Raw genomic sequence first — 26511 nt, 5'->3', positions numbered from 1 at the left:
TTTAGCAATGGATATATGCCTGGGACAGAGAAAACACTGATAACAAATTATGAGAAGGATGTTTTAGTCCAAAAARGAGAGGAATGAACATTCCCAGAGCAAGAGCCTACCTTAAAAATGAGACATTCAAAGAAAGTAGTGCTGCATTCATGATTGTTGTTTTCAAATTTCTAACAACAGGTGGGACTCCTTCAACATTAAGAAATGTATGGTAAAGTAATGTAAAGAAACGATGGCACTGTTTCCGGATGTGAAAGAAAAAGCAGCAGCTAAGAAAATGGGAACCATAATGGTGATAGTGATGGTGAGTGAAAAAAGGTGATAGSCATATTGGCAAGAATAATACTGCAACAACATAGTAAATTTTTTAAAAAAAGTATTCCATATCTTGATATTGATGCAGCAGCACTTGTTAACATATCATTGCAGAGAATGTAAGATGGATATCCTGAACATCATTGGCACTGCAGTGAGATCCTCATTCTCTGGGGAAGCAATTATTTGTAACTTTGTCTTTTAAGACCAAACATAACTACAAAGTCTTAGTAGGATACATTAAAATGTGCAAGAGCCACATTTCTGACATATTCCCACAGCAAATGGTGAATGTCTGGTTTCACACAGACCACACTGCTTTTGCCTCTGAGCATACCTTTTGCTCCACAGGCAAGACAGGGCATGTACTGCTTTCTGATCCAACCCAGGTGGAAGTTGGGAACTTCTACAAAGATCCTGTCAAATTTGTGCCTCGTACCTTTAGAAAACTAACTGAAGTACCAATGCCAGGGACCTGTTATTTTATGAACCTGAACTCATAAATGTAGTCTTTGTTTTCTGCTGTGAGTGAAGAGAGATGACCAGCTTTGAACGCTGACTTTTATCCTTCCTTGTTGCCATTAGCACCTAAGTCCCGAAACCAAATTAGGATCCCAGCCCAGGCACTTCAGTAAGGTGCCTGCTGTTACACACTATGATTTTCGGTTTCATTAATGTGGAAGCAACCATATGATAAAATATCAAGGAAATATAGGTTCCTAATTCATTAAACTCGGGTATTTATGTCATTTAACTTTATCCATTGAAAATCAGGCATTTTGCCTAATTAACTGTCTAGACTTCCTCTGTAACTTTGTAAAAAGAGAGCACCCAACTTGGATGGGATGAATCATTCCCTGGAGGGTAACTATGACTACAGGCAAGTACAGATGACTGGTTTAGACTGCATGCCTAACTTTTTGCATGGCTAACAAACTGATATGAGTCCTGTCCCTGGACACTTTCAAAAATTTTAACCTTTATCTGAATGAATAGATTTTTTTTCCTTGAATAGAATTGTTCAAAAACGTGAAGATAGTTGCTTCTAAACTCCTGAGTATTGGATTAAATATAAAAACATTAAAACTTTTGTTACACTGCTTACTATGTAATAACACAGTATCATAAAGGTGTTTTTTTTTTCAGTGTATGTCAGAAGATAACCTTATTTCTTAAAAATAATTGCATTTAAGTGCATGAAGTTTTTTATTCTTGGGAGGTTTCTTTTACATGAATTGAAAATGTGAATCCAATGTCTCTGAGTTAGCAGTGAAAAGCACAGACACCGGAATCAAAGTAATAATTGCAAAATTAACAACTGATTGCACATGACTTTAGGGTTAAAAGTACAAATTGTGCTTCTTCTCTTCAGGTTAAGGACAAATAAAGCTTAACACTACAGGAATCACAGCAAGAAAATGTTATGTTTGCTCTGGGGATATAAGTTTGGATTGTTAGTCATGTGAATACTGCTTTAGTTTAGTAAAGATTCCAACTCTACAAGCAACCAAATATCTCAGTTTCYCAAAATCAACAGGATGCTGTGGTGATGAGTTATGCAACAAAAAAATATTCTATTTAATATAAATATTTGATTAGAAAATTTTATTCAAATTCAYTTGAGAGGAAAATGGAGAAGGACTTGGCACTCTCTTTTTAGAGACTAACTTGCTTTGTCTTGACTAAAACAAAATTCCACTTCTGTATGCTTCCATAAAAGGGAAGCAGTGTCAAAGTCATATTAAGAACGTATGTGTCATAATTATCTTGATCAATGTCCAGAAATCCAATACTCTCCCATTTAAATAGCCAAATGGCTTATTATAAATCAGGGATTTTCTAGTCTGAGTAGTGAAGAGTTAAAAGTAACTGCATAGTGATAAAAAAAGGTATTAATTGCAATGTTTCCCTGACAACAAGAACAGAAAAATAGAGTAGATTTTAAGATAATAGGGATTAACACATAAATATTTAGTTGTTTTTAAAAATTATTTTAAAGACATCTACACTCTGTTGCATTAATTCTGGACAATTATGTGGCAGCAGATCCCAGTACAGACTTCCCCATTGGCTCCGTCACCATCACCACCACMACTACCACAACCAAAAAACCCCAAGCATGACAGAACTGGATTCCATGATAGTTCTGCCATTTTTGATGGCACTAAAATCCTAACATATTATACTCTACAGCAATCGCACCTTCCTATGAAACAAATGGCCTAATGGATTTCTTTTATTTCTTTTATGCTTTTGCTGTGAAAGCTCTGCAAAGACCACTAATGTTTGCTTAACTGCCTCCTTTTTGCAAAGCTTCTAAGCATTTCAAAATGTCACCCTGAATCACTGATATCAGATTGAGGTGTTCAGATATTAAACATTGTTGAAAACAAGAATCTATCTCAACAGACAAAACCAGCAAAGACTCTATCACTATTTCCTAGCTTTTTTRTTTCTGAAWTTTTCTTTTTTCAACATGAAAGAGYGAAAAGTGAGATTTAAGAGAGAAAATGAACATGGTAAAAATCCATTACTTTTCAAGGCTCAGAGGCAAGATAATATCATTGCAAAGGCAGCCGTTTTGAAAAAATAATGCGTACTATAAGTTGATACAGATATATACCATTATATACACATATATATACATATAGATATATACCTCTGCATATATACACTCTTCTGCAGCATTTGCTGCTTTGATATGAATTTAGGGGGAAAAAAATCTTATATATATTTCATGGTGTGGAACAGAACTGGAGGGAAATGRGCATGTACATCTGACAAGTCCCTTCACTAGTGAGCGTGTGAATTTAATTAAATAAGAAGAATAATGTCCCAACTRCATATTCTTGTTTATTCCTCCAAGAATTTCTGTTGCCAGATAGTAAGGCATGGGGAAAATATTTTTAGTAATGGATGCCATCTGCACTGATGTTGTMAGTGTGCACTAGTGAGCACAGACAGCACATGTGTGATATGACAGAAATCTGATCTTCCTTAAGGGATTTTCTCTTTGAAGAAGCGAACTACCCTTACATGAGATTTCAACAATTTAAAAGTGGACGTATGTTCCTGATTGACTCAAGGGGCCTAAGGCCTAAACCAGACTTTCTTTGATTCCTCATCATGCTGGGAATTTGTGTATGAACCCAGGAATGTCACTTCAGCTTTAGTTCTCCAGTAGTAAAATAGGGACATAATAATCTTGTCTGATACAAACTCCAAGATAAACCCACCAAAGTTAGTGAGGTAGGCTAGGTTAACCATAAGGTAAACAAAGAAAATGTTATATTTTAATAGTGTTAAAATTATATATATAATCATTGGAATGCCAGGAAATATGATTACAGAAGTAAGATTACATGGTCAAGGAAGTTAGAGCATGGCTCACACTCAGAGATGCTTGAGATACTTGCTCTTTCCCTTGTGGAATTATAAAACAATAAAGTGATGGCACATGGTTTTAGCCACCAGTGGGTTTATCYTTATGCTGTTTGCAAACTTCTTCTGAAATCCCACTCAGATTATGAAACACCAGGGATGTAAGAATGAGTGCACGAGGTTAGATCAAAGGTCCATCTGTCCAATACCCTTTTTCTGACAAGGACCAGCCAAAGGGTTTTGAGATATAAGAAGAGATCAAAGACAGAGTAGTTTTATTTCCTGTATGCTTTCCCAGGAAAGCTGGGATATACAACTGAGAAGCAAAGCCATACAGGTTTCATTGCTGTAAGCTACAGACTGTGCTGCAGTTGAAGGAAAGGTAGTTCATACAGTGAGAATGGTTTGAGGATARTGTCATGGCTGGCTTCAAATAATCTTGTAACTGTCCTATAAAAAATAACTGTGGCTCTCAAAATTGTTCTCCAAAAGTATCTGCTACTTTCCAGTAACTAGAGAAAGAAATCTACATGAATATTTCAAACCACATATATAAYGTTATAATATATTGGTGAAGTGAGATGAATTCTATTCCGGTGTTTAAACCCTCATAAGATTTTAAAGGAACTTCCCTGGCTGCAAAAGCTGTTTAAAGGAGCAGGTACTGAAACAATAGAGTAATCCCAGAATAGAGTAGTCAACAAGGCAAACATGAGTTTCTCAGCACAGAATGACATGGGAATCCGAAAAGTTCATGAAATTCTGAGAGGAAACAAAAAAGCATAAAAAATTAAAGCCATATTAAGGAGGGGACATAAAACTAGGCAAGAATAATACATATATAGGTTTTTCTATTAATAATAAAACCTCAACCCCCACTTGGTTGAATCAGAATTTCTGTTTTTAAAAACTCCACAATGTTGACACAAAACACATCTCAGAAGCTTGTCAGAAGTAACATCAGTAGGATCCTACAGAATCAGACTGTGCAGAACAGGCACCATTTTATCCAGTTGGAAAGTACATGGCACCAGTGAATGACTGGTTCTGTATGTTACAGAAAGTCTACAATCAATACAGTGAATCAATACAGTAAATGTGTACAAACAGCACAGGATCCATGTGCATTGAAACTGTGCGTTGTACTGGAAGAAATATTCTGCACATGTGTAAATGAAGGTTAGAAAGTGATTGCAATATGCAAAGTATATTCAAGGCTTAAAGACAAGTGGTAATAACACTGGGAATCTTCTGTTTACCCTCCTGTATGTTTAGGAAAATGCAGAGGAAAGATTAACTTTTTAAGTGACTCCTTGTTGAACTTGCATAGCCAGAGAACGCCTAAATGAAGAAGTACCTCATGGTTTAGTACTGAGCAAGATCTATTTCATGACACAAATATCAAAAAGCTATTCTGTAACAGTGATAAAAATGCTCTTAAATTCAGATCTTACAAGTAGAAAGTCAAATCCATCTATTACACTGAACTTACATTTAAAAATTCATTACTGAAAAACATAAAGCTTTTGAAAAGAAATTTAAAGGAATGGACAAATGACAGAAAATGGGAAGGGGGATGTATGGAGTAGCTTTAAATATCCTGTTTTAGAAGCACAGAATACAGCCACCACCTACAKAAAAACTCCAAGAAGGGCTCAAGACTTGCAATGTCAAGTGGAGTGCAAAGGAGACTTAAAAGTAAATGAATATGTTTCAGAAAAGAAAGCCATATGCAAAGTAAATAATAAAGGAAAAAAAGCATAAATTCTAGCATTTTTTTTAAACAAAAATAATGGCAGATCATGAAAGACTTAGAGGGACTAATTTCTAAAGAAATAAAATCTAATAAGAAAGCTTTTAAGGACATAAAGAAAGCAGGAGGTCTGAAAGAGCAGCAAACTATTAATTGAGAGTGTTCTGAAAAATAAARCCAAACAAAGAAATTAAAAGAAGCAGTTCTGTCCTCAGACAAGGTCAAAGAAGGCCCTAAACTGTTCCAAAGACTGATCTTCTACAAAAATATCAGGAGAAAAGCTTTTGGAAGATAACTGACACAAGGTCAATTTGTTACRCTCCAACACCTGATTGCACTCTCTCAAGGCTTCCAGGGATCTCAGATATAACAAGGCAGACATACACAATGGTAGATAATTTGTCACCTAAATAAACTCTGGAGTGAGAGGAAAGGGAAGTGGCAACTTTAAAAAGTGACTAACTTTAAAAAAGGGATTCAGGATAGAGAATTAGAGAACCTGATCAGCCTGGCTTTATATCAAGGCAAATTGATAGAAATATATAAGAATAGAATCAGTAAATACGTGGAAAATAAATGGGAAAACACACCTGCTGAAAAGGAAAGTCRTGCTTCAAAATCTGTTAAGAATAATGAATTTCTAAAATGAAAGTCAGCACTTTATCAYAAGAGACAAAAGAATCAAAGAAATCCTCTCAGTTTCTTTTTAACTTTGGGRCAATAGCTTAGGGAGAGTGTGGAGAAGACAAGCATAAACAGGAAGGAAGTCAGGATTGTATCTGATGGATTTCTTATGCCTAAATTCAATATCCTCTCCATCCTCCGATGGACGGAATGCCGGAGTAAAGGCCCCCATGGGAAGATGAGCAGGATCAGTGTCATACCTGGAGACTGAGCAGGGTGTTAGGTTCAGTCTGGATTGCTGCAGAAGGTCAAGTTTATTGCACAGTTAGAAAATGATTGTGAGCTATAGTACAAATGCTTTTCAGTTGAGTGACAATGGCAGACACAGACAAGAGGATGAGATGTGGCAGAGGATGGGAGATGCATTGCAAATGAATAGAGCTGTAAGGATACAAAGAATGATTGTGTCTTGGAAAAGCAGATTCTATTCTTATGTGTGCCCGTGCTGCTAAGTAAATCACTTAAATTAATCTTCTACAAGTTTTATGTTTGTTCTACATACTTATGAGGGGTACCATAAAAAAAGACAGTAAGAAGATTAATAGTTTTGTCTTTGKAGCAAAGCCTGAATACTGTGCAATAAATAATGTAGAGGATCACACACTGTACAATAAATGGACTATCTACTCTTTGCACTGAGGCCAGATTTTTGGAATTAATATTATGTAATGGTGTGATTAAAAACTGAATCATGATGTAAATCCTTAACTAAATTTGCACTGGCATACTGAATTATAAAGGTTTACTTTCTTTTAAATACATTAATTTTTAATCTTACTYAGACTCTCCTAGTCATTTAATGTATTTTTGCTTTGATTTATTAATATTTAAACACATTTACTGAAACAACATGAATAGCAAGTGTTTACATATCATTTTACATTCTAGAGAACATTGCAAATATTAACTAATTAGTCCTTTCCCAATAATCTGAAAGATAAGTAATAAAATTTTTCTTAACAAGTTCTAGAAACTAAATTAAGTGATAATTAASAAGTACACACCTCAAAAGGGATTATTAGGTTGGTGTGATTTCTGGCACAAATATATTCTCCTTCCTTCCTAGAAAATCATAATCTAAAAATGCCCTGGGACTTGAGCTTTACAGCCAGTAAAGGCAGGGAAAAAAATGCAGCCCCAAGGATGGAGAACATTACAATTTCACCATTTRCAACCATTCAATGTCTTTTACATTAACAACTTGAATTATTTGACTCCTTCCTTGGAACACCATTCATCTTTTAATTACAGATGTCAAAAATTTCCTGTGTAGCAGTACAGATTTATTTCTTTATAAAAATAGTCTTGATTAAAATATAACAATGATCTTACAATCTTCCTTCTTCTTAAAGTTCCTTTATTTTGTTGAGAATTCAAAATATCATTCAATTAAAAAAATTTTTTGTTTTATCCTCTGAGATAAGTTAACCAATATTTCAGCGCAGTAGAGCAGTCACCATCAGCACTGAGCCTGTGATATCACTGCATTTACCCCACAGGAAACCTTTTCTGTCCTAGACACTCAATTGGTTGCACATTAATGCCAGTAATCTCATATCATTGCACTCCAGGAACTGACCCCTTACCACCTTTCACCTTAGGCATTTGAAAAGATACACTTTGACTAACATTAATTTGTTTGCATAAAATACCAGAAGGGAATGCATTCAGCACTACTGAGTAACAGTTGTTGAAGAGTCACTGCTGTTCAAGAGAACACTCCAAAAGCATAAGTACAAGTGAACCAGCATCAGCCACCTTGGACATTTTTATGCATCAGAATGATGAATAATATGCACTATAATGCATGTAGAATCCATATATCATTATGGCAGTCAACCCAACTGGTATGTACAATGGCAAAATGCTCTGCTCTGGTTAAATGCCCACTTGAGTCATGGAAACAGTCTGCCAGTGGCATGGTAATTAGAAGGTCTGATGGCTGAGGCAGCAGTTTTATTCTGGTCCAGCACCACTCTCACATAGTTATGGTGCTGCAGTCTCAAATCTATGAAGCTGAGAGATTTTAAAATTATATTTATGCCTTTTACTTAAGTGCTCTCTATTYTTTATCACAGAGGCAGAATTCCTACCAGGCTAACAAGATTTCAGACTGAAACATGGCAAGCTTTGCTAGTGGTGGCCTCTCATTATCACTGTTTGTTAACCACTTCCAAAGCGGGTGGCTGAAGCATAAAGCTGCACTGCTGCCATTTAATAAGCAAAGGTGTAGACTTTTAAAGTGGTTTATGAATCAAACATGCCATGTTTCACAGAAAAGCCACTGGTTTTCAYATCCTAAGCTCTTCACTTCAGAAAATTGATTTGTGCTCCTAACTCATGCAGGCGGTATGAAAATTTTCCTGTAGATTATCAGTATGATATGACATTGCTTACCATACATCTGAGCCACTTTCATTTCAGATCATTTTACCTCTTGAGACTGGTAAGGAGAAAAATGAATGCCCTTGATTGGCCTAATCAGTTTGCATACTCAAGACTGTCCCACCATCCCAAAATCATCTATAAGATCTCTCACTTATGTAAGCTGATCAACTGAAATCCAGCATTTCTGTTTCACTAAGGCAGAAAATATTTGTCCTTTTAACTTATTTCAAGTTAGCAATTCATACCAATATTTAATACTGCAACAGCAAAAGCAGTATTGATTCCTGCGTTGTACTTTATAAAGACAAATTAAAAGCATATAATATTACCATGTCAATTCAATGTAAAATATCTCAGYTGAAAGAACATAATGCTGTGACAATGGCACATGAAAGATGAACAAAACCAGCAAATACTACAGAAGTTCCCATGTGTTAGCTCATGCTAGTTCATGCATGAAATGGTTACCTTCCTCTTTGGTGGTTTGTGCATAGGGTCAGAAAGGCAGTGTGAGCTCTCTACTTACATTTGTTTTATTGTGATTGATATTTGGGGTTTCAAGCATGAGAGAATGACTTCTTGGTCCCCAAATGAGGAGAATCAATCAAGCGAGTTAACTTTGCCAYGCATCTCTTTTACGGTATCTTCATTTTTCCTTAACATTGTGCAATAGTAAAATTTCTAATAAAATATTGCTATTTGTTTCCAAATGTACTATTTTGTTCATTATGATGAAGATGTTTCCCATCTTTTTCCAYACAAAATACCAGTAATGTTTTATAATTAATACTACTTTCAAGCACAATAAAAACAAGTTCTTACTTGTTTAAGTTTCTTTAGATCTTCATCAAGTTCCAAGTTGTCCAAAATAACAGCAACAAACAAGCTGAGTAGAATCTACAAAATAATTGCAAATAATTTGTTAAAGTTTATCTTATTTTTCTTAAGAAGTGCTAATAAATAATTGGAAAAATGATAGCCCCACTGATGTAAACAGGATTCTTGCATTTGACAGCTGTTGAACTAATAKCACCTGTTACAATACATCTGCTAGCTATTTTKTAAGTAGCAAATTGTTTTTTATTTTACCACACAATCAGTATGAGTTTTTAAATGCTGAATTCTAGGTTTGATGAGCAATGCATTGTATATATTTAACAATATACTCATGAAAATGTACTTCGCATGAAGAGAAAATTAATCAGAAATAACATTATTATTAATAATTATGATAAATAATAWCAGCGATAATAATWAWTAATAATAATAAACATAAACACAAAGCAAAGTCCTAAACATCTGTAAAGCAAAGGTGGTTTTCAATTAAGGTGTGGCGTTTTAGCCACCCGACACTCATTTACTTTGTGGACTTCCCTTAGTCAGGGACTAACATACTAATTTCCATGCCAAGTGGAACTTTCTGATTGTGGACTCACTGTGTTTTCTGGTTCCTTATGACCAACAAGCATTTATGAATCTTAGGTACTTCTTTGCCTTAAGAGCAGGTTGCCACACACAAACTACATTGATCCCTAGTTGATAATGAACAGTTTTGAAATAATTCTGTCAAGATTTTACAATATGATATCTTCCTTCTTCAGATATCCTGTACATTCTATGATACTCCAGTACGTGCTGCTCAAAGCATACCAGTTMAGGAAGTGCAGTTCCAYGCTTAAGAGAAGTACAGTACTCATTAAATATATCACCCCTTACAGTCTTGCTGACTCATGCACTGATATGTATCAAGGCAAGACTTTCATTAACTCCCTAACTCCATTAACTTTTTGCTTTTTTTCAAAAAAAACCAAAGTCAATGTACCACAAAAGAAAAGTCAAATGCAAGCTTGTTGTTTAACCTTCTTTGCTACCATCTCAACTAATAACAGTACTTGTTTCCAAGAAACGGACTTTTTTGAGCTTCAATTTCTTTGCCTTCTAACGTGGAACCTATTAATTTCTTTCCAAGTCTCTACAGTCTGCTATGCCAAATGCCWGCAATTATTCTCAATTCTAATTGTCCCCCTTTCTGGTTGGTGAAAGTAATTTTTTCATTTGATTTTACTCTTGTTATTCACTGATGGCTATCTATTCTTAGAATGCTTCTTTTTTGTTTTAGCAGCAGCCCAACCATTTTCATGCTCCCTTACCAGTTCCATGTTGTTTTCTTTTAAATTTCTTTTGCCTACAGGCAACTTTGTCCTACGCAGCTTTCCCTTCCAAGGTCTGAGGAAGATCTTAGAGCTGAAACTAACAACTTGTAAGCCCAGATAATTCTGTTTTTTCCGGGTTTCTTAATTCATGTAGAATTTGCATAGGCGAATGAGAAGAAAAATGTACCCTTCTGAAGCCAAGCAAAGATTGTGTATTTAAATGTAAATTCCCTGCAAAATGACTGAGGATGGTGTACTGAAAAGTGACTTTGCTCCTAGCAAAATCACTGCTTTCAGTAAACAAAGTCCCAGATGACTCTTTCTAAATACGTAACATAAAGCAGAATTCTAAAATTGGTCTTACAGCTAATTTATTTCTCAGTTAAGATGTGAATTTTTAGCAGAGAGGCCAGTTGACACTATTTTACTTTATGGACTTGCTTAATAGTCATCTAAGAGATAAAAACAGATTCCTGATAAGAAAATGATCTTGAACAAGAATTAAAAAAATTCCGTAAGATCCTCCTACCAGTAACTGCTTTCAAATCCATGACCAAAAACTCACTTCCCTTTTGCTTTATAACCCCAATTCCCAAGGATTTTTAAAGATTACTCCAGCATGAAAATTTATATTTTCTGACCCTTGTGAGCAAATTACATTCCTATATATCTCCTGGTACATGCATTTGTTTCATTTCTACTTTAATGTGATTAAGCAGCTCTAAGAGCATGAAATGCACTTCATTGCCATTTATAAAATGAAGGAATCCATTGCACCCACAATTGTAATCTGATTATTCAGTCTTTGGAAGTGAAAGGGTTTATACTGTAAAAGAAGTAGATAGAAGCTGGTGGAGATTGTATAAATACAATTAGTACCTTATGTAAATAGACATTGGAGCAAAGAAARAAAATAGAATGAAGAAAGTGAAAATAAAAGTGCATCAAAACTTGCTGTGAATGGAAAATACACAATGAGCAATAGTTGGAGTGARTTAAGGGTGCATACAATGGTCATTTTCCTCATTGTGGTATTTTCTCTGTATTGGCATTCAAATAAAGTACCAAGCCCTTATTGATATAGGATTAGCAAAGAGAGATTTTCCTTCCCATTTTTTCTATAAAAGAATATAATAATCCAATTTGAAATGCATTCAGAAAAAAATAGTTTCCTTTTTAAAAATATAATCACCATTTCTTTTTACATGCAGGAACTGCCGTATTAGTTCTCATCATTTATTGTTTGATGTAATATAKCATGTATTTTTCATGCATTGATTTTGCATCAGGCAACAGGACAGTAGGGATGACTAGTTAAAGGTTTATATCTTCAGATTTTATTCTTCTCACTTTWATTGCTGTTGAAAAGGGAATGCAATAGAAGCTGAGGACACCATTTCCACATAACAAATAACTTTTTTAACTCTGCAATCATCAGAGCTGTGAAGGTACAAACCAGATGACAATTATATTGTTAGTCCAGCAGTGTGACTTGGATCTCAGAAAAACAACATCTCACACTAGAACAAAGGACACTGCTTTGTGTCACATGGCTAAAGGGTAAATTAATTCTACCATATTAAAAAAAAATCTTACAGTCTTCCATGTTAAAAATGAGCATCACAATTAYTTTTAACTAGCTGAGAATAACAGGTAATACAAGAGCTATGAGAATAATTCAAAATRAAATAAAGCACAGCACATTTGCAAGTAAAAACTTACCAGAGTTGCAAAAAGATGATATAGTATAAAATAAATAGCAACTACTGGTGCCCACATATGTCCTACAGCATTCAGTGTCTGATCCATGACATCTACCCATCCTTCCTGTGTGAGAATCTGAAACATTGACATGAATGCCTGCAAGAAAGAGAATTGAAAACATATTAACAAATTATAATAATATGGTTTTACTGACACACTCCTGAAGTTGATTTAACAGAGCAGAACACTTGTTTCAGTTTGCTTTTTCAAATCTTTACAAATGCATTTACCTTTTAAAGCCAAGCAAAAGGCTATTCATGAGCTAAAGGAGAAATAAATAGCTTGATCTTTGACAGATCTGCAATTTGTAGCATAGTCCTAGCCTCACTAGCCCACACAAAGAGCTTGTTGCTTTCCTTCAGGGCTGAAAAAATAGGATAAATACCCTGAGACAATCAGAGATTATTGCTTTGAATGTTATGTGGTTTTTTGATTATGTTTTTTCTTCCATGTTACCTCTTAATGAATATAAGAAAGCAAAGTAATTAAATGTGACCACACATTCACATTCTGAGACTAACCAACACACAGGAAGGTCTCTGTACCTGCACTTGATTCAGCCAGTACGACTCTATGTTTTCCAAATAGCATTTTTTTTGTGGAATTACTCCTGTAATATTTTCAAATTCCTTGAGACCATGTCAAAAATAGCGGAAATRACAGCAATTTTTCAAACAACTTTAGTGACAGGAACATATGAAAGCAGATAAGCCTGGAATCCAGATACCTTTGAAACTGCAGCTGGAGCCTACAGCATCGACCAGAATCAAACTCAACATGAGCAATGTCTAAYTGTGACATGTACATCCTACACAAACACTGAGGAACTGCACACTGCCTAGGAAACASAAGTTTGAGTATGGTATCAAAGTGAAATGCAGATCTTGACAGTCTTAACTCTCTTAAAGCCCAACTATTGCACAAATTTCTTTTGCTTTTGCCTCACACTGRAAGTATTCTCTTCCCAGACAGCAAGGATCAAAGCTGGTATCTGGTAACTGAAGTTTAGGCATAACAAAAAAGTGTTAAGAGACTGAAGACATTAACAATGCAGCTTACAGCTAATAGGATTCCTAGAATTCAAGATGTTAACACAGTTACAAGGRTATATTAGGTCTGTGCTCAGCGTGCCCAACAGCAGCAGTTTAACACATTAATGCATTGGCAAAAAGAGAACAGGATTCTTCTTATCAAACTTGTGAGTAAACAGTACTCAGACAGCTCTTCACATCAACTTACCCTAAGCCAAAATCTGTGCTGGAAAAGCTGAAAACATGTAGCTATACAAATTTATGTGCCTGGGAAACAATGAAATGGTTCTAATTAATTGTTTAAGATGCTGGCAAAAATAAACTGTGGGAGGCTTCAAGTTGATATTGCTAATATAAACCACAGGAAAAAAAAAACAAAAACAACTTTCTTTGGGCTCTTTATCAAATTTGCAGAGTTTCTGAAACAAAACATTGACTTTCCTAAYCAGTTTCTACCAATGTAAACAGAATTGTTATGGTTATACCCCTACCCTTAAAGGAGCTCACTCCACTTTGTGATTTCTCACCTGGAGTGAAAACAAATTTACTCTAGAGAAGACTGTCCATGTGCATGCACACCGCACTTGATTTTGGCCCGATGTGAGATGCCTATGGCTGTAGCACATCATTAATATTTGGTGACAGAAGCTGGTTCCAACTATCTGAAATAAGGAGGRTGTGGCATGACTTGCTACATGCTGTTTGTGTATCATGAAGTCAGGTAAGTCTTGAGGACCATATGCTTGAAATTTGAAAGGAGGGCCTRTAAGTATGAAGCATGCTGGGACAGTATAACAGGTCTGGGTAAGGCAGGGACAAATTAATGTGGTGCATCTTGTTATGCAGGCACTGCATAAAATACATTGCCGTTTTGGAATGCCCACTTGGAGAGAACAACTTCCATGCCTGTGCTCAGGGATTGCCTTGGAGAAAGATCACTGGAAGCAGAAAGGATGTTGACAAATGAGCAATATCAGAAGCCCACTAATACTGCCTGTCCATTCCTTCACTGACCACAGACAAGGGTCCTAGCACTAAAGCTCTGTTGATTTAAACAATACATATTTTAAAGTGCAAATATTGAATTGTTGCCTCTAGATCATACTTAGGGGAAGAACTATGTATTTTTATTCTGTTACACAAGTCACAAACATTTAGCTACTAAGGGTTTTCTAAATAATTGGCCTAACTCTCACAAAAGAGCTTTTCACCAGAGTCCAACTTGGTTTCTTATTGGTGCTGTCTTCTATGGCACTCTGAAAAAGATAAAAATACAAACACCCTGCTAGGTTAAGACCAAGAAATCTGAGTTATTTTTCCAGTGCTTTTCAGAGTTAACTCACACTAATTAAATTTTCAGAGATGCTTAAACCTACAAGTCCAAATTACTCACAAGAAACGAAGCTAAGATGAACACTGAGAAGATCAAGGCATCCAAATGAGCAATCACAGATGTTCAGAGAGAAGTTAAACATCAGACTTTAATTTCTATGCCAGAAACATCCTGACCAAATGTAAAGTCCCACCCTTTCTTTTGAACACACAGATCCCACAGAGAACAAAGGCTAGCATGAACTAGAAGCAGCRGAGAAAAATGCTTGCAACTACTTTTCCGTAAATTCTTTAGGGTGGCTGAAGTCTTTGGTATGTCATGTATTCGAAGAGGCCAAGCACAAGGGTTGAAACTTGCACAATGCTCTCTGCTTTATGTTTTTGCCAGTAATCTTGACTTTAACCAGCACATTGACAGCCTGTAGCCAGATCCTCCCGTCAAATGAGTGCCCCCTTCCAGCCATGTGCATGGACTCTCCACCGCGCAAAATTACAACCTCATTACTAATTCCTTTCCTCAAAAAAATTTATTTGCTCCCCATGCAAAGCGTGTAGAGAAAGAAACATATGGGATCTTTATGTAGGATAGGCCTTTTCTAGTCAGCTGAGCATGCATTAAACAGGCAGAAAGTTCAGCCTCCTTTACATSTATCCATGGTGCTTTAGGGTGAAGAAGACAAGGACCCATCAGTGCTGCGCATTGAGTCTCAGGTTCCCTTTGAAATGGGGAGCTGACACCAAACCAGGCAGCCATTGTTTGCCTGCACTCAGAGCATCTCTKGAGCCAGTGGCCATCGTACCTGGCTGGTGTGGCACTCCTTGCAGTAGTTGGACACTGCGCTAAGATCTATACCCTACTGCTGGCTTTAAAAACACCCGAGAGACTGGAGAACTGAACCAGTGCAGTATCCTTTCTTCTGAATCACACTGAATTACCATATCCTCCTGTTTTGAAAAAATATGTATTTACCTAATTCTTCAAAGTATAAAAATACCTTCAATACTATGGACCCCTCATTAATACAAGTACTAGATTAATGTGGAGAAGACATGCTTTCAATATCAAAAAATCCAATCTTCCATCCAAACCAGTTGTCCATAAAGCATATAGTTTTATAAAATGGCCATTCAATATAATTTAAGCATTTTATTAAAACTTTAAAGTCCAGTATATGACAAAATATTAATTTCAAGTAAATAAGGCAGTGCACAATGAATATGTGCTTTGCACCAAGTAATCTTCTTTGGAGCAAGTTATTTATAGCGGAAAGGTGTACCTCCCGCTGTTTATTTTAAAATTAATTTGAAATGCAACTAGCTGACAGAATCAACATCTGTGAAGACGAGACGTAGAAATTTATGYAAATGGTGATTTTCTGAATTAATTCGTGTTATAGAAAAGACTGTCAATTTCTCTGGGTATTTATGCCTTATTACTTAATGAGCTGTTTTGATGATGGAAGTCAAACCACCTTTTTATTTATAGTGGAAGAYTGGCAAAAGTTTGGTAGAATATATGAGCGAAAGTGCCAGTTCTGATATTTTGTCCAACTGTTGCAGGGGTGGTGCCACACAAATTACTACTTACAGTTATAATGCACTTGTCTTGTAACTGGTGCTTGTCCACAATATTTTAGGGACCAAATTCCACTGGCCTAATTCACAGAAGCAGTTCTACAATCATTAGGATTACTTCTGAAAATTAACAGGATTTAGGACATTGCTACAATATCCTTGCAAACTCTTCTACCAGCAAAAACTTGTTTTCCTTCTGACACAATCATGAGATCTCAGTAATGCCCTAAGAGAAGAGTGGCCATCCTGTAAAAATGTTGCAGTGATACTGAGATTTTAACTGCATCAGAAAATTAAGACTACATYGTTCACCTTTTTTTAATGGACATCGTTTAGGTTGAACTAACATTTCACATCTTGAATCTTCTCCAAGCTCAAGGCTAGGAGCAGAGACTTTGTTTTGTGAAAACTGGGGGATTTTCAGTGCTGAGATCAGTTGGGCCTGGTTTTCATCCTGTGTTGACCCATTTAAAAGAAGGGCAGCATTCCCAAGTTTGTAACTTGAGACACAGAGCAGTCACCACATGGCCCCAGAAACCAAAAGAAACCAGGGCAKGGAAGTCAGAGACATTGTGTTTTATTCTCCATACAGTGAGTTTTCTTAGCGGCCACCTTACACCTATGCCTGAGAACAGTTTCCCCCTCCCATTCCTTCCTCATGGAGGAAAGAGTGCCAGCCACCCCTGTCCTTTCCCATGGCTCGATATGTGMAGCCCATTAAAATGTGCAAAAGTAAGAGATGGCAGATCGGTTAAAAACAGTAAAGCAAACATCTGTATTTCTATACTTAGTATTAGAGAGAAAGCCAGTCCATTTGGCAAGTTGTAAGGGCCAAAGGAAGGCTGAAATTAGTAGCTATGGCAACACTGAGCTCGTGCCTATTGATTGTCATCAGGAAACCATGTGAAAACATGCAATTTAGAGGCATTWGCAAAAGGAGGAGGTCTATTTGTTCCAAAACCCATACTGTGCCTTCTTATAAAGCACTTAGTTTCAAAGTGATTTTAGGTTTTGTCTGTTTCACTGTAGAAAGCACTTTAATATACAAACTCAAAATTTAGCCTCTAGTGTCASCATTTTTGTTATCATGCTTGTCTTCTCTGTAACTGAAAAAACTCACAGCAATAGTCCTGACTATTTAAGATTTGTTCTTCTTTGAGGATAAGCTCCTAATAAATTATCTTAGCAAATTCTGGTATAGCAGACTTCATATCATCTTTTATGTTATATAGTATGTCTTCAGTCATGTTTTGAAAAGAATTATAACTTTATTACTGCGAACTGATTCAGTGATCTTTACTCAGAGCAGAAAATGTGAGAACTCCCCAGCCTTTACTAGGAAGAYACCCTCCTTTAGAAGGATACCACTATTCCACACCATTAATCACAATTTTGAGTACAAAATTTTCACAGACTTTTAAACTGTGAAGAGATGTTTCACTATAAAACTGCAAAAAGTAACTACATACTGTAAATTTCACACTTCTGAAACAAACACAACAAGGTGAATATGGATGCATATTTAAAAAAATCATATAATGAGAAACTCTTGCTTCTGGCTATCATATGAAAAATATTAAAAACATTTCAATTTACTATTGCTGGAACACTCCTTTATTGCTGCTTACAGCTCTTCTTTTTTCCCAGAACTTAGGTCAGAAAAAAATGACAAGCAAAGTAATTTTCTCTTGGCAAAAAACACTGTATAATTTGTGAGGAAATTTTTTCTCACTCTTCAAACATGTATTTAGTATTTACATATTCCTGTTAAAATTCAATATGCTAGAAGTCCTAATTGAAGCTTAAATGCCAGCAGATTAAAAAGCYCAAAATAATCCAAAACTTTACTAATGCATTGATATTTATCACCAATTTTTCATTGCAAATGTATCTTTCTCAGATATTTATATCAAGTTACCTAGTTCAAATGTGTAGGTGATTGCAATCCTGTCTTATTTGAATCATAAAACAATTATTCTTTCAGGACTTTCACTGACATTTTGCATAAATAATAAAATAATTCTAAAACAAAATTCCATGGTGATTTGAAACCTGCAGTTGGAAGTTTTTTCAGAAGTTGAACATGGAAATTGAGAATAGAATATGGTGGTAATAGCACCTGATTTAGACACCTGACTTAATTAGGAAAGCTTAAGTCTTATTTTTTATTTCRTTTTGCTTTCTTCAGCTTTTAATGTATTATACCGAATATGTAATTCTACTGGCTGCTTTTCTAAGCACGTTTTCCAAAACAGAGAGCATGGTGTTACATTATTCCCTGTGGGTAGGCATTTTTTCTCTGACATTTGATGGCCAKCTTCCCATACATCAAGTTCAGGTTGATAATTACAAATTGTTGTTTAGCCATTTTATTCACTAAATGCATGACCCTTGAGGCTGCTTTATTCATTGTTATTTAATTGTTCCAACCAATGCACTTTCACTGAAATGGATACATTGGATAACCAAACTGGAATGACAGAAAGAAATAGTCACTGGAACCACTCCATGTACACTCAGTCTAATCCACTATTAACGAAATTGCACTATTTTCATTCAGAACACTGTGCTTCAATAAATACATCAGCTCCAATTTCCATTTCAACATTTTCAATGTTCTGTTCTGAATTAACATAATGCCCATAAATATCCATTATTTATACCCAAAAGGCAAATATTTATTTTGTCAACGCAGACAGGTTTTATAACCCTGTGTTAAACAAGCATTCCCATACAAATCAAGAGCAATCACTTTTATAATAGATAAGAAGATATAAGATAGAAACCATGTGTAGGCACATTTTATATAAATTCTTGGGCTAATATTCATGCCTGTGTACATGAATCCRTTTCCTGTAACATGTTAAGAGTACTGTTAAGCCATATGCTGTGTTGTGTCATCATCATGATGCATAGGTAAAATTTCTTCTATGTTCCCTTGACAGTAGAAATATCTATCTCAAGGAAGATGGCTTTCAYTACAGAAGGACTACAGGAAGACTATTACACCCAGAAAATACATTTTTTTAATTCTATACATATGGACATAAACGGCTTCATGTTTCTCAGAAGGAAAAGAAGACTGCTAATGTRGAAAGAAATATGTTAGAATCTGTCCTGRTTTTGGMTRGGATAGAGCTAATTTTCTTCCTAGTAGCCKCTACAATGCTATATTTTGGCTTTAAGATAAGAACGATGACAATGCCCTGATCCTTTAGTTGATGCTGAACAGTGCTTGCACAGTCAGGGTCTTTCCTGCCTCTTACCCCACTCMACCAGTGAACAAGTTGAGGGTGCACAAGAGTTAAGGAGAGGACACAGCTGGGATAGCTGACCCCAGCTGAGCAAAGGGATATCYCRTACCATATGRCATCATGGTCAGTGTATAAACTAGGGGCAAAACTGGTTAGGGGCTGCATATCGGAAGCTGGCTGAGCATCAGTCAACATATAGTGAGCAATGGCACTGTGAGCCACTGATTTGATATATTCTAATTTATATTCTAATTCTTTCATCCCTATTGTCTCCCCTTCCAATTCTGTCCTGCTAAAATTTCTTCATCTCAGCCTACAAATTTTTCTTCTTTCCCCCCAATTCTCTCCCCTATCCCATTGAAGGGGGAGGATTTAATAAGTGGTTGTGTGATGTTTAGCTACTGGCCAGGTTAAAACACGACAGAATCAGAGTATAAGGATGGAAAGGACCTTTAAGATCATTGAGTCCAATCATTAAACACTGCCAAGTCCGCCATCAATGGTAAGAAAATATCCACGATGAGAATTTAGCAACAAGCAATGAGTAATCAGTGCTTTTTATACTTGCCCTTGGAAAGGTTGTAAATCTATCCAGTTCTTCCACAAAGCAAAACATCTGTAAACTGATTGCTGACATTACGATCAAAAGGCTGGCAGTAAACACTACCAAACTCCCAAGTTTTTTTCCTGGTCCAAATATCTTATACACAAAATCCTCCAAGGCAGGAGAAATCTTTATAAGCCGAACTACTCTAAGAACCTGCAAAGAAAGAGAAAAATACAACTGTATCATTATCACATTAATCAACAATTTCAAAATATCAGACATTCATAGCCAAAAAGGGACCTGCAATCCCATAGATCAATAAATATCAAGTTGCCACCACTTGTAACAGGTGGCCAGTTGTGTGTTAGGTTAACACCACAGAACCTGGAACATAAGCAGCATTGAGGCATACAGGTGTGGGATGATACTACAGGCATGGAAGGACCCAAGGTCTCCAAGGCTGTAGTTTACTCACTGATCATGAAGAGTCATCACAGAAATCTGGTTGGGTAAAGCCAGCTTTAGGGTAACAAAGGGAACAAAGACATAGAAAAAACACACCACAGATAGTGTATCTGAATGTAATGTGGAATCAGACACCACAGAAGGTTTTTAGTGTGTTACCAAACATAAGAATTGCTCTAGGCAGGAGGCAAAGCACATCAAGCTGGATTTAGCAACTGAGAATCTACTGAAGTGCTARGTAAATGGCTCCAGTTTGATTATCCTCACTGTTAAAAATTCACCATTATACTAAATGGACAGGATCCTGAACAGTCTTTGATGAAAGCTCTGATTTGACCAGTGCGCTCAATGAGATGGCTTKGAAAGGCCACTTCCAACTTGGATTTCTCTGATTTTATTATGTGTATTATACCAGGTTACATATTCTCATAAAGAACTGCCAAGTCTTCTTCCACAGATCATCCTTCCATTTCAGTGACCTGAGGCAAAATTGTTTGGCATTACATGCTATGTAACCCAGCAAATTTAGTAATGATTGTGTTTTGCTATTGCATATTATATAGAACATGGGAAGTTTTGCATGGTGTTTCTCAGTATCAGAGAAAATCAGTATCACACAACACCATTTTTGCCGCTGACATATGTGACACCTCTCAGTAGTGGCAGCAAAACTTTGATCTTGTGGAACTCCTGACCCATTCACCCCTGAGTCTACCTTGAAAGAGCTGCTGACAGCTCTGATTCTCCTCTTTCAGCCATTGATGTTGACACAGTGACATGAACATCAGTATCAACAACAGGCAGTGGCAGCAACAGTAGCTGCTGAAGACAACAGACAGCAGCAACTGAGATTCTGCAGTTCTTAGGAAGAGCAAGACTCTCTATTCCAAGGTCTCATTTAGATTTCCACAAGAATCGCATTGAAACTGAAAGGTAGGAATTACAGTGCAATTATTGGTTGACCTTATGTACAAGCCCAATACAATTACTATGCTGTTKTGGGAGAGAAAATAAGTCAGACAGAAGTTATTCATACAATGAGTTCACGGTACCCTGCAGCTTGCTAATAATGTACACCCTTGGATTTCACATGAAGCTAATCTCCTCACCCATGTGGCATGCAGAATATGCTCATCATCTAGACTTAGCTAGAGGAGAGGGTCAACTCAAGAGAACAACTTATTCCAAGCATCCCAGAGCCCTTATGTGAGATGGGATGAGCCTCCAGTGTCTTCAGTGGCAAACAAGAGTCCCAGATTCAGAGGTTACGCTAGTCCTCTTAACTTTCACAACATTAGCACAAGGTGAGATACAGTCCTTTCTTTCATATTGGTACCATGGCTACATTACATAAAACCTGAGGGCATGAAACTGGCTGCCAAAGCAGACAGGGAGATGAGGATTTCCAAGCACTGTTAGCATGTAGACATGGTGCCYTCTTACAAGATTTACTCATGGTGTAAAGGTTAGCTCAGTTCCCATCAATATTAGCTCCCACATAGACCCCAGTGTGGGGGGGGGAAGATTTCATGCTAGTTGGTATTCTGAGTGACGTTTTAGATAAACTCAATTATCTGCCTTACTTTTTTACCCCTTTCTTTGGGGAATTTATTTGACCTTTAAGCAACACACTAATCTTATTGATACTATTTGGTTTCTTCATTTATTTTCATTAGGTGACAAATTGAATCTAGTAAAAGTACATTCTAATGAACATTTATGCATTTTGTGTAATTGTATTGCAAATTGTATTAAATTTAGGAGCTGTAGAAGATGCACTATTTGGATTAAATATAAAAGTATGTTAAAAACAAATCAAAATAAATAATACAAAAGAGGAACCACAGCTTTTTTACAAATAATGGCCACATCTCTGGCAAGGGATAATAGTTATTCAGAAAATGACTCAGCAGTATTTTCTCAAAGCACAAATACAATACCATCTTTTCAATTCAGTATAGGTTAAATTCTGTTTAAATCTCTCCCTTTTATGCTGGTTCATTACAGATCTATGCAATAATATGCAATATCTGTAATTTCTCCACTGATTCTGTGTTCTACAGATCACAGCCATGTAACAGTCCTTTGCTGCAGTCTTTCACAAAGGGCTTTGCAGTGTCTTGAATGAATCACAAAGGGCTTTGCAGTGTCTTGAGTGAATGCAAGAAAGATAGGTGGGAGGGTGGACAGTAGCCAATGTAGTAAAGAGTGAATGATGTGTTGGCAAAAGGTAGTGATACAGACCAATGAATAATGCAAACTGAAATGTATGCAAGGAGGACCAGACAAGCCAAACAACAATTCTTGCTTGCTATACTGGAATGTGTCAAGGACTTCTGTTTCCAGTAATCTGTTTTGTTGGCTGACAAGGAACACATTTACCCTGTCATCATGAACACCTAAATGCCTGGAAATCTGCCTAACATCAAGACATATTCATGTGAAGAAGACTTTTTGACCTTGGTTGATTTGAAAATGTGTTATCTAGCTTGCCCAGAACTTCACTGTGGAGGAATACGATGTCTACCTTACACGTTGACATCAAAAGAATTCTGTTACCTTCCAATCATTCGCCCCTTAGGGGATTGCAAAACACAACCCAAATCTTTCAGTGTAGCAGGCGTTTCTGCTTCTAAAATGTATGTCTTTCATACATTTTAGAAAAAAAAACAAACAACCATATCTTGAAATTTTTGTCAGAAAAGCATAATTAAAAAAACCACTACTACCACCACCACTCCACAAAACTAATTAAATCCATTAAAAAGAAAAGACTTATTTTATTATCAACATCTGGCTACATTTTAATACTTYTAATCCTATGAGATAGTGATGATGCCACCCATTTAGTCCATTCATAATTTATACAGAAAATTCTTACAAAGTCATAAGTGGACTATGTCCTAATAAATATGGACCAATTATTAACTAAGTTGCTGTCTGCTTTAACGGAGAGTTCCCAGCTGCATTCCCTGTGTGCATTTGACATGGGAATGCAATAGCATCCTCTTGACAGATAATCAGCTCTTGCACCTTAGATGCATCATGCTGCAGGGAGTAACAACATTCTACATATTTGGACAGCAAAATCAAAGCTATAATGACTTAAGTATCTTCAAATGAAAGCAAAATAGTTTTTTTTTTCATCCTGAAAGCTTTCTTGAGCARGTTTGCAGAACCATTTAGAAAACATACAGGATGACATTTGCAGAAATCTGAAAAGGCCATTATATTTCAACCCACGCTTGGGGAGACTGCTTCCCCCATATTGTACTCATCCTTGCAATAAGTGTCATTATAACTAATCACATTCACTGACAGGACTCTGATGATTTATTATGTGCCTTTACTGAGCATTAGTTACTCACCATGTCAATCCATTGCTGAATAATGGACAGATATGAATCCTTTAATATATGTATATATTCTTACAAACCCCCTTTCTATAGCACTGTAGTATATAATACATCATAAATCCCAGTGCTTTCTCCAAAAATTGGAACAACTCTAAGCACTTCAAGAATGAATGGGGAATCGGTTGGGCTGGCTGACAAGAAGAATCAGAAGTCAGATTTAATCAGTCTTCTTTYTGTCTCTCTTTCCAGCTCTTCCCCAAACTGAAAATGCAGGAAGAGCCTGATAAGGCTTTAGATAAGGAATGGCTGGAGAGCTATAAAACCTTGGTATAAGATGATTCTGGAGAATCACCTCAAAAGACCCACAGTAACTTAAGCATGTGACTGCCACTGAGATGAAGATGTGGCGAGGGAACAGCAAGTGAACGGAATCCTCAGGGAGAGAAGGCGGGAGAGTAGTGGTGGACACTATAGGAAGGTTGTGCTGCAAACAACTGCATACAAGATCAAGGATCAATGAACCACAGTGTAGAAACTAACTCAGAACTTACTAAAAAGCTCAGGTAGGAAATGGGAGATACTGAAAACAGAAAGGATTTCTCAGCAAAGTTACAAAGAAACCTATTTCAGTAAATCTACCCAATGAACATAGATAAAAACAGAGCAATTAGTTATTTTATTCTCAAAATGAGTCAGTACTGTGATAAAATTGAATTTTTTTTTGAAATGTGGATGGGTGATGTTTTAATTTGGTATAGAGAATAAAAAGTAAAAGTAGCTGATCATACCTGAAAATACGTGAATTGAGAGTGATAGAGGTCTGGATAAATATGGAGAGTGGTTCCAATTACAAGCAGCAACTCAAACTTGTGAAGAGATGAGCTGATGTATCCTGTGAAACCCAAACACCAGATCTTCAGAAGAGCTTCTAAATCAAACAGAACTGTAAAAGCAACCTAGATGGATACATAAAATAAGAAAGATGCATTCAAAACACTGAGTTAAATTAGAAGTTTCKATTTCATTATGTCTATCATGGCTTTGTATGGCAAAAATAGAGATCTTCATCATATTTAATAAAACCAACCATATTCTAAAAAGAAAAAAACATAATAGATATCACTTAATGAAATTTCCCAATGACTCAACACAGACAGGTAGATTTCGTGACTTGGAAAGCATGAAATATTAAATCCATCCAAATGATATTTCACTTTATATCCACATATAGAAAGGAAAATATGATGACTTAGGACTTGGTTTTTTTCCAAATATGAAGCAACACATTTCAGCTTTCTGAAGAATTTTAAGAGATCTAAGAAACACATCAAAGTTTAAAGGCCATTAGCTTGGAAATTGCTACTTCAATTTTCTAAAGCATCTATTGTAACATGACAACCAAAGAAGTTAGAAAAGGGGTGATGGGACTTAAGCACCTGAAACAAAATTTAAAAAGAGACAAAATTCAAAGTCAGTTCASAACTGGTTAATTTTCACAGTGCTGTTAAAGAACAGCACTGGTGAGATGGGAAGTTACAGGGGAAGAAATCTACTAGTAACAATTGAATGACTTAGGGATTCTTCCAGAGGCCATTCTCGAAATATTTGCGCAGTAGAATGCAAAATGTTCAGCTTGAACAAAAAAAGACCATTTTGAAAAAAGACCAKTTTGAACAGGTTTATTTTCTCTTCTCTCACTAATAAAAATTCTGCTGGCTAGACACACTTTCACATGTACYGTTTTATTTTACCACTGTATACCCTCTGATAGGCTCTCTTCCACACTTTTCAACGGCCAGGAAATCAAATGGGAAAAATGCTTTAACGCGAATTAGAAATGCTCCTGTCTGACCCTTTACACRTGTTGGAGCTTAAAAGAGACCCTAAAATAACATTAGGTCACATCTAAATACAACTAATACTTTCAAAGTGCAGTACAACTAAAGAAAATGCAGCTCAAACCTCCCTTGAGGACAAGCATTACCAGACTTTTAAGATGGAGAGACTAATTGACTGTGAGCCATGAGGTCTACTGGATTTGGCAGGGGATAAAAAAGTTAGAAACCAAGATTTTAATCCTGAATCTGACAGTGAAAATCTCTAGGATGCTGACTTATGTATTTACATTATTTAAAATTTAAACTCTACAGTCCATCAAAAATATATTTCTCAACATGAAAGAGGGAGGTTGTGAGATAGCTAAATGAAATTTTACATATTTTATGTGTACAGGACTGTCACAAACAGGAATGGAGACGGAAATTAAACACTGAGGTTTATGTTTGTTTTTTCAACAAACATTTCTTTGTTTATTCCCCTAGTTCACACAGCTGTTTACAAGCAGTGCTACCAGATATCTTATATGGCTTTATCAAGGCATGCAAAATAGTTATCAGCTTTCAAACGTCCTCAGAATGATTACATCGAGGCAAAATCCTTCATAGCAAGCCAAAAATCCCTTCACATTAGGAAAGAGAGACTACTAAGAAATATTTGTGTGCCTTCAGTCACAG

The 26511-nt window shown here is 36.1% G+C and overlaps 1 protein-coding gene across 1 annotated transcript in view; it reads right to left on the bottom strand.

The window, feature by feature from the left end:
• NALCN (sodium leak channel, non-selective) overlaps positions 1 to 26511 on the bottom strand; it is a 210442-nt gene that overhangs the window by 75839 nt on the left and 108092 nt on the right. Inside the window, exons 11-14 of the mRNA XM_057366171.1 lie at positions 24787 to 24954; positions 20199 to 20390; positions 12397 to 12534; positions 9344 to 9418 (exon numbers count right to left, since the gene is read on the bottom strand). Coding sequence (XP_057222154.1) covers positions 9344 to 9418; positions 12397 to 12534; positions 20199 to 20390; positions 24787 to 24954 — 573 coding nt within the window. The remainder of the gene's footprint in view (positions 1 to 9343; positions 9419 to 12396; positions 12535 to 20198; positions 20391 to 24786; positions 24955 to 26511) is intronic.

The sequence above is a fragment of the Malurus melanocephalus genome, unplaced genomic scaffold (assembly GCF_030028575.1).
Source record: "Malurus melanocephalus ecotype Western Australia unplaced genomic scaffold, MMel_1.1 scaffold_61, whole genome shotgun sequence".
In the NCBI taxonomy this organism is placed as follows: domain Eukaryota; kingdom Metazoa; phylum Chordata; class Aves; order Passeriformes; family Maluridae; genus Malurus; species Malurus melanocephalus.
The sequence above is the reverse complement of the archived record's forward strand: the minus strand, read 5'-3'. Positions and strand labels throughout refer to the sequence as shown.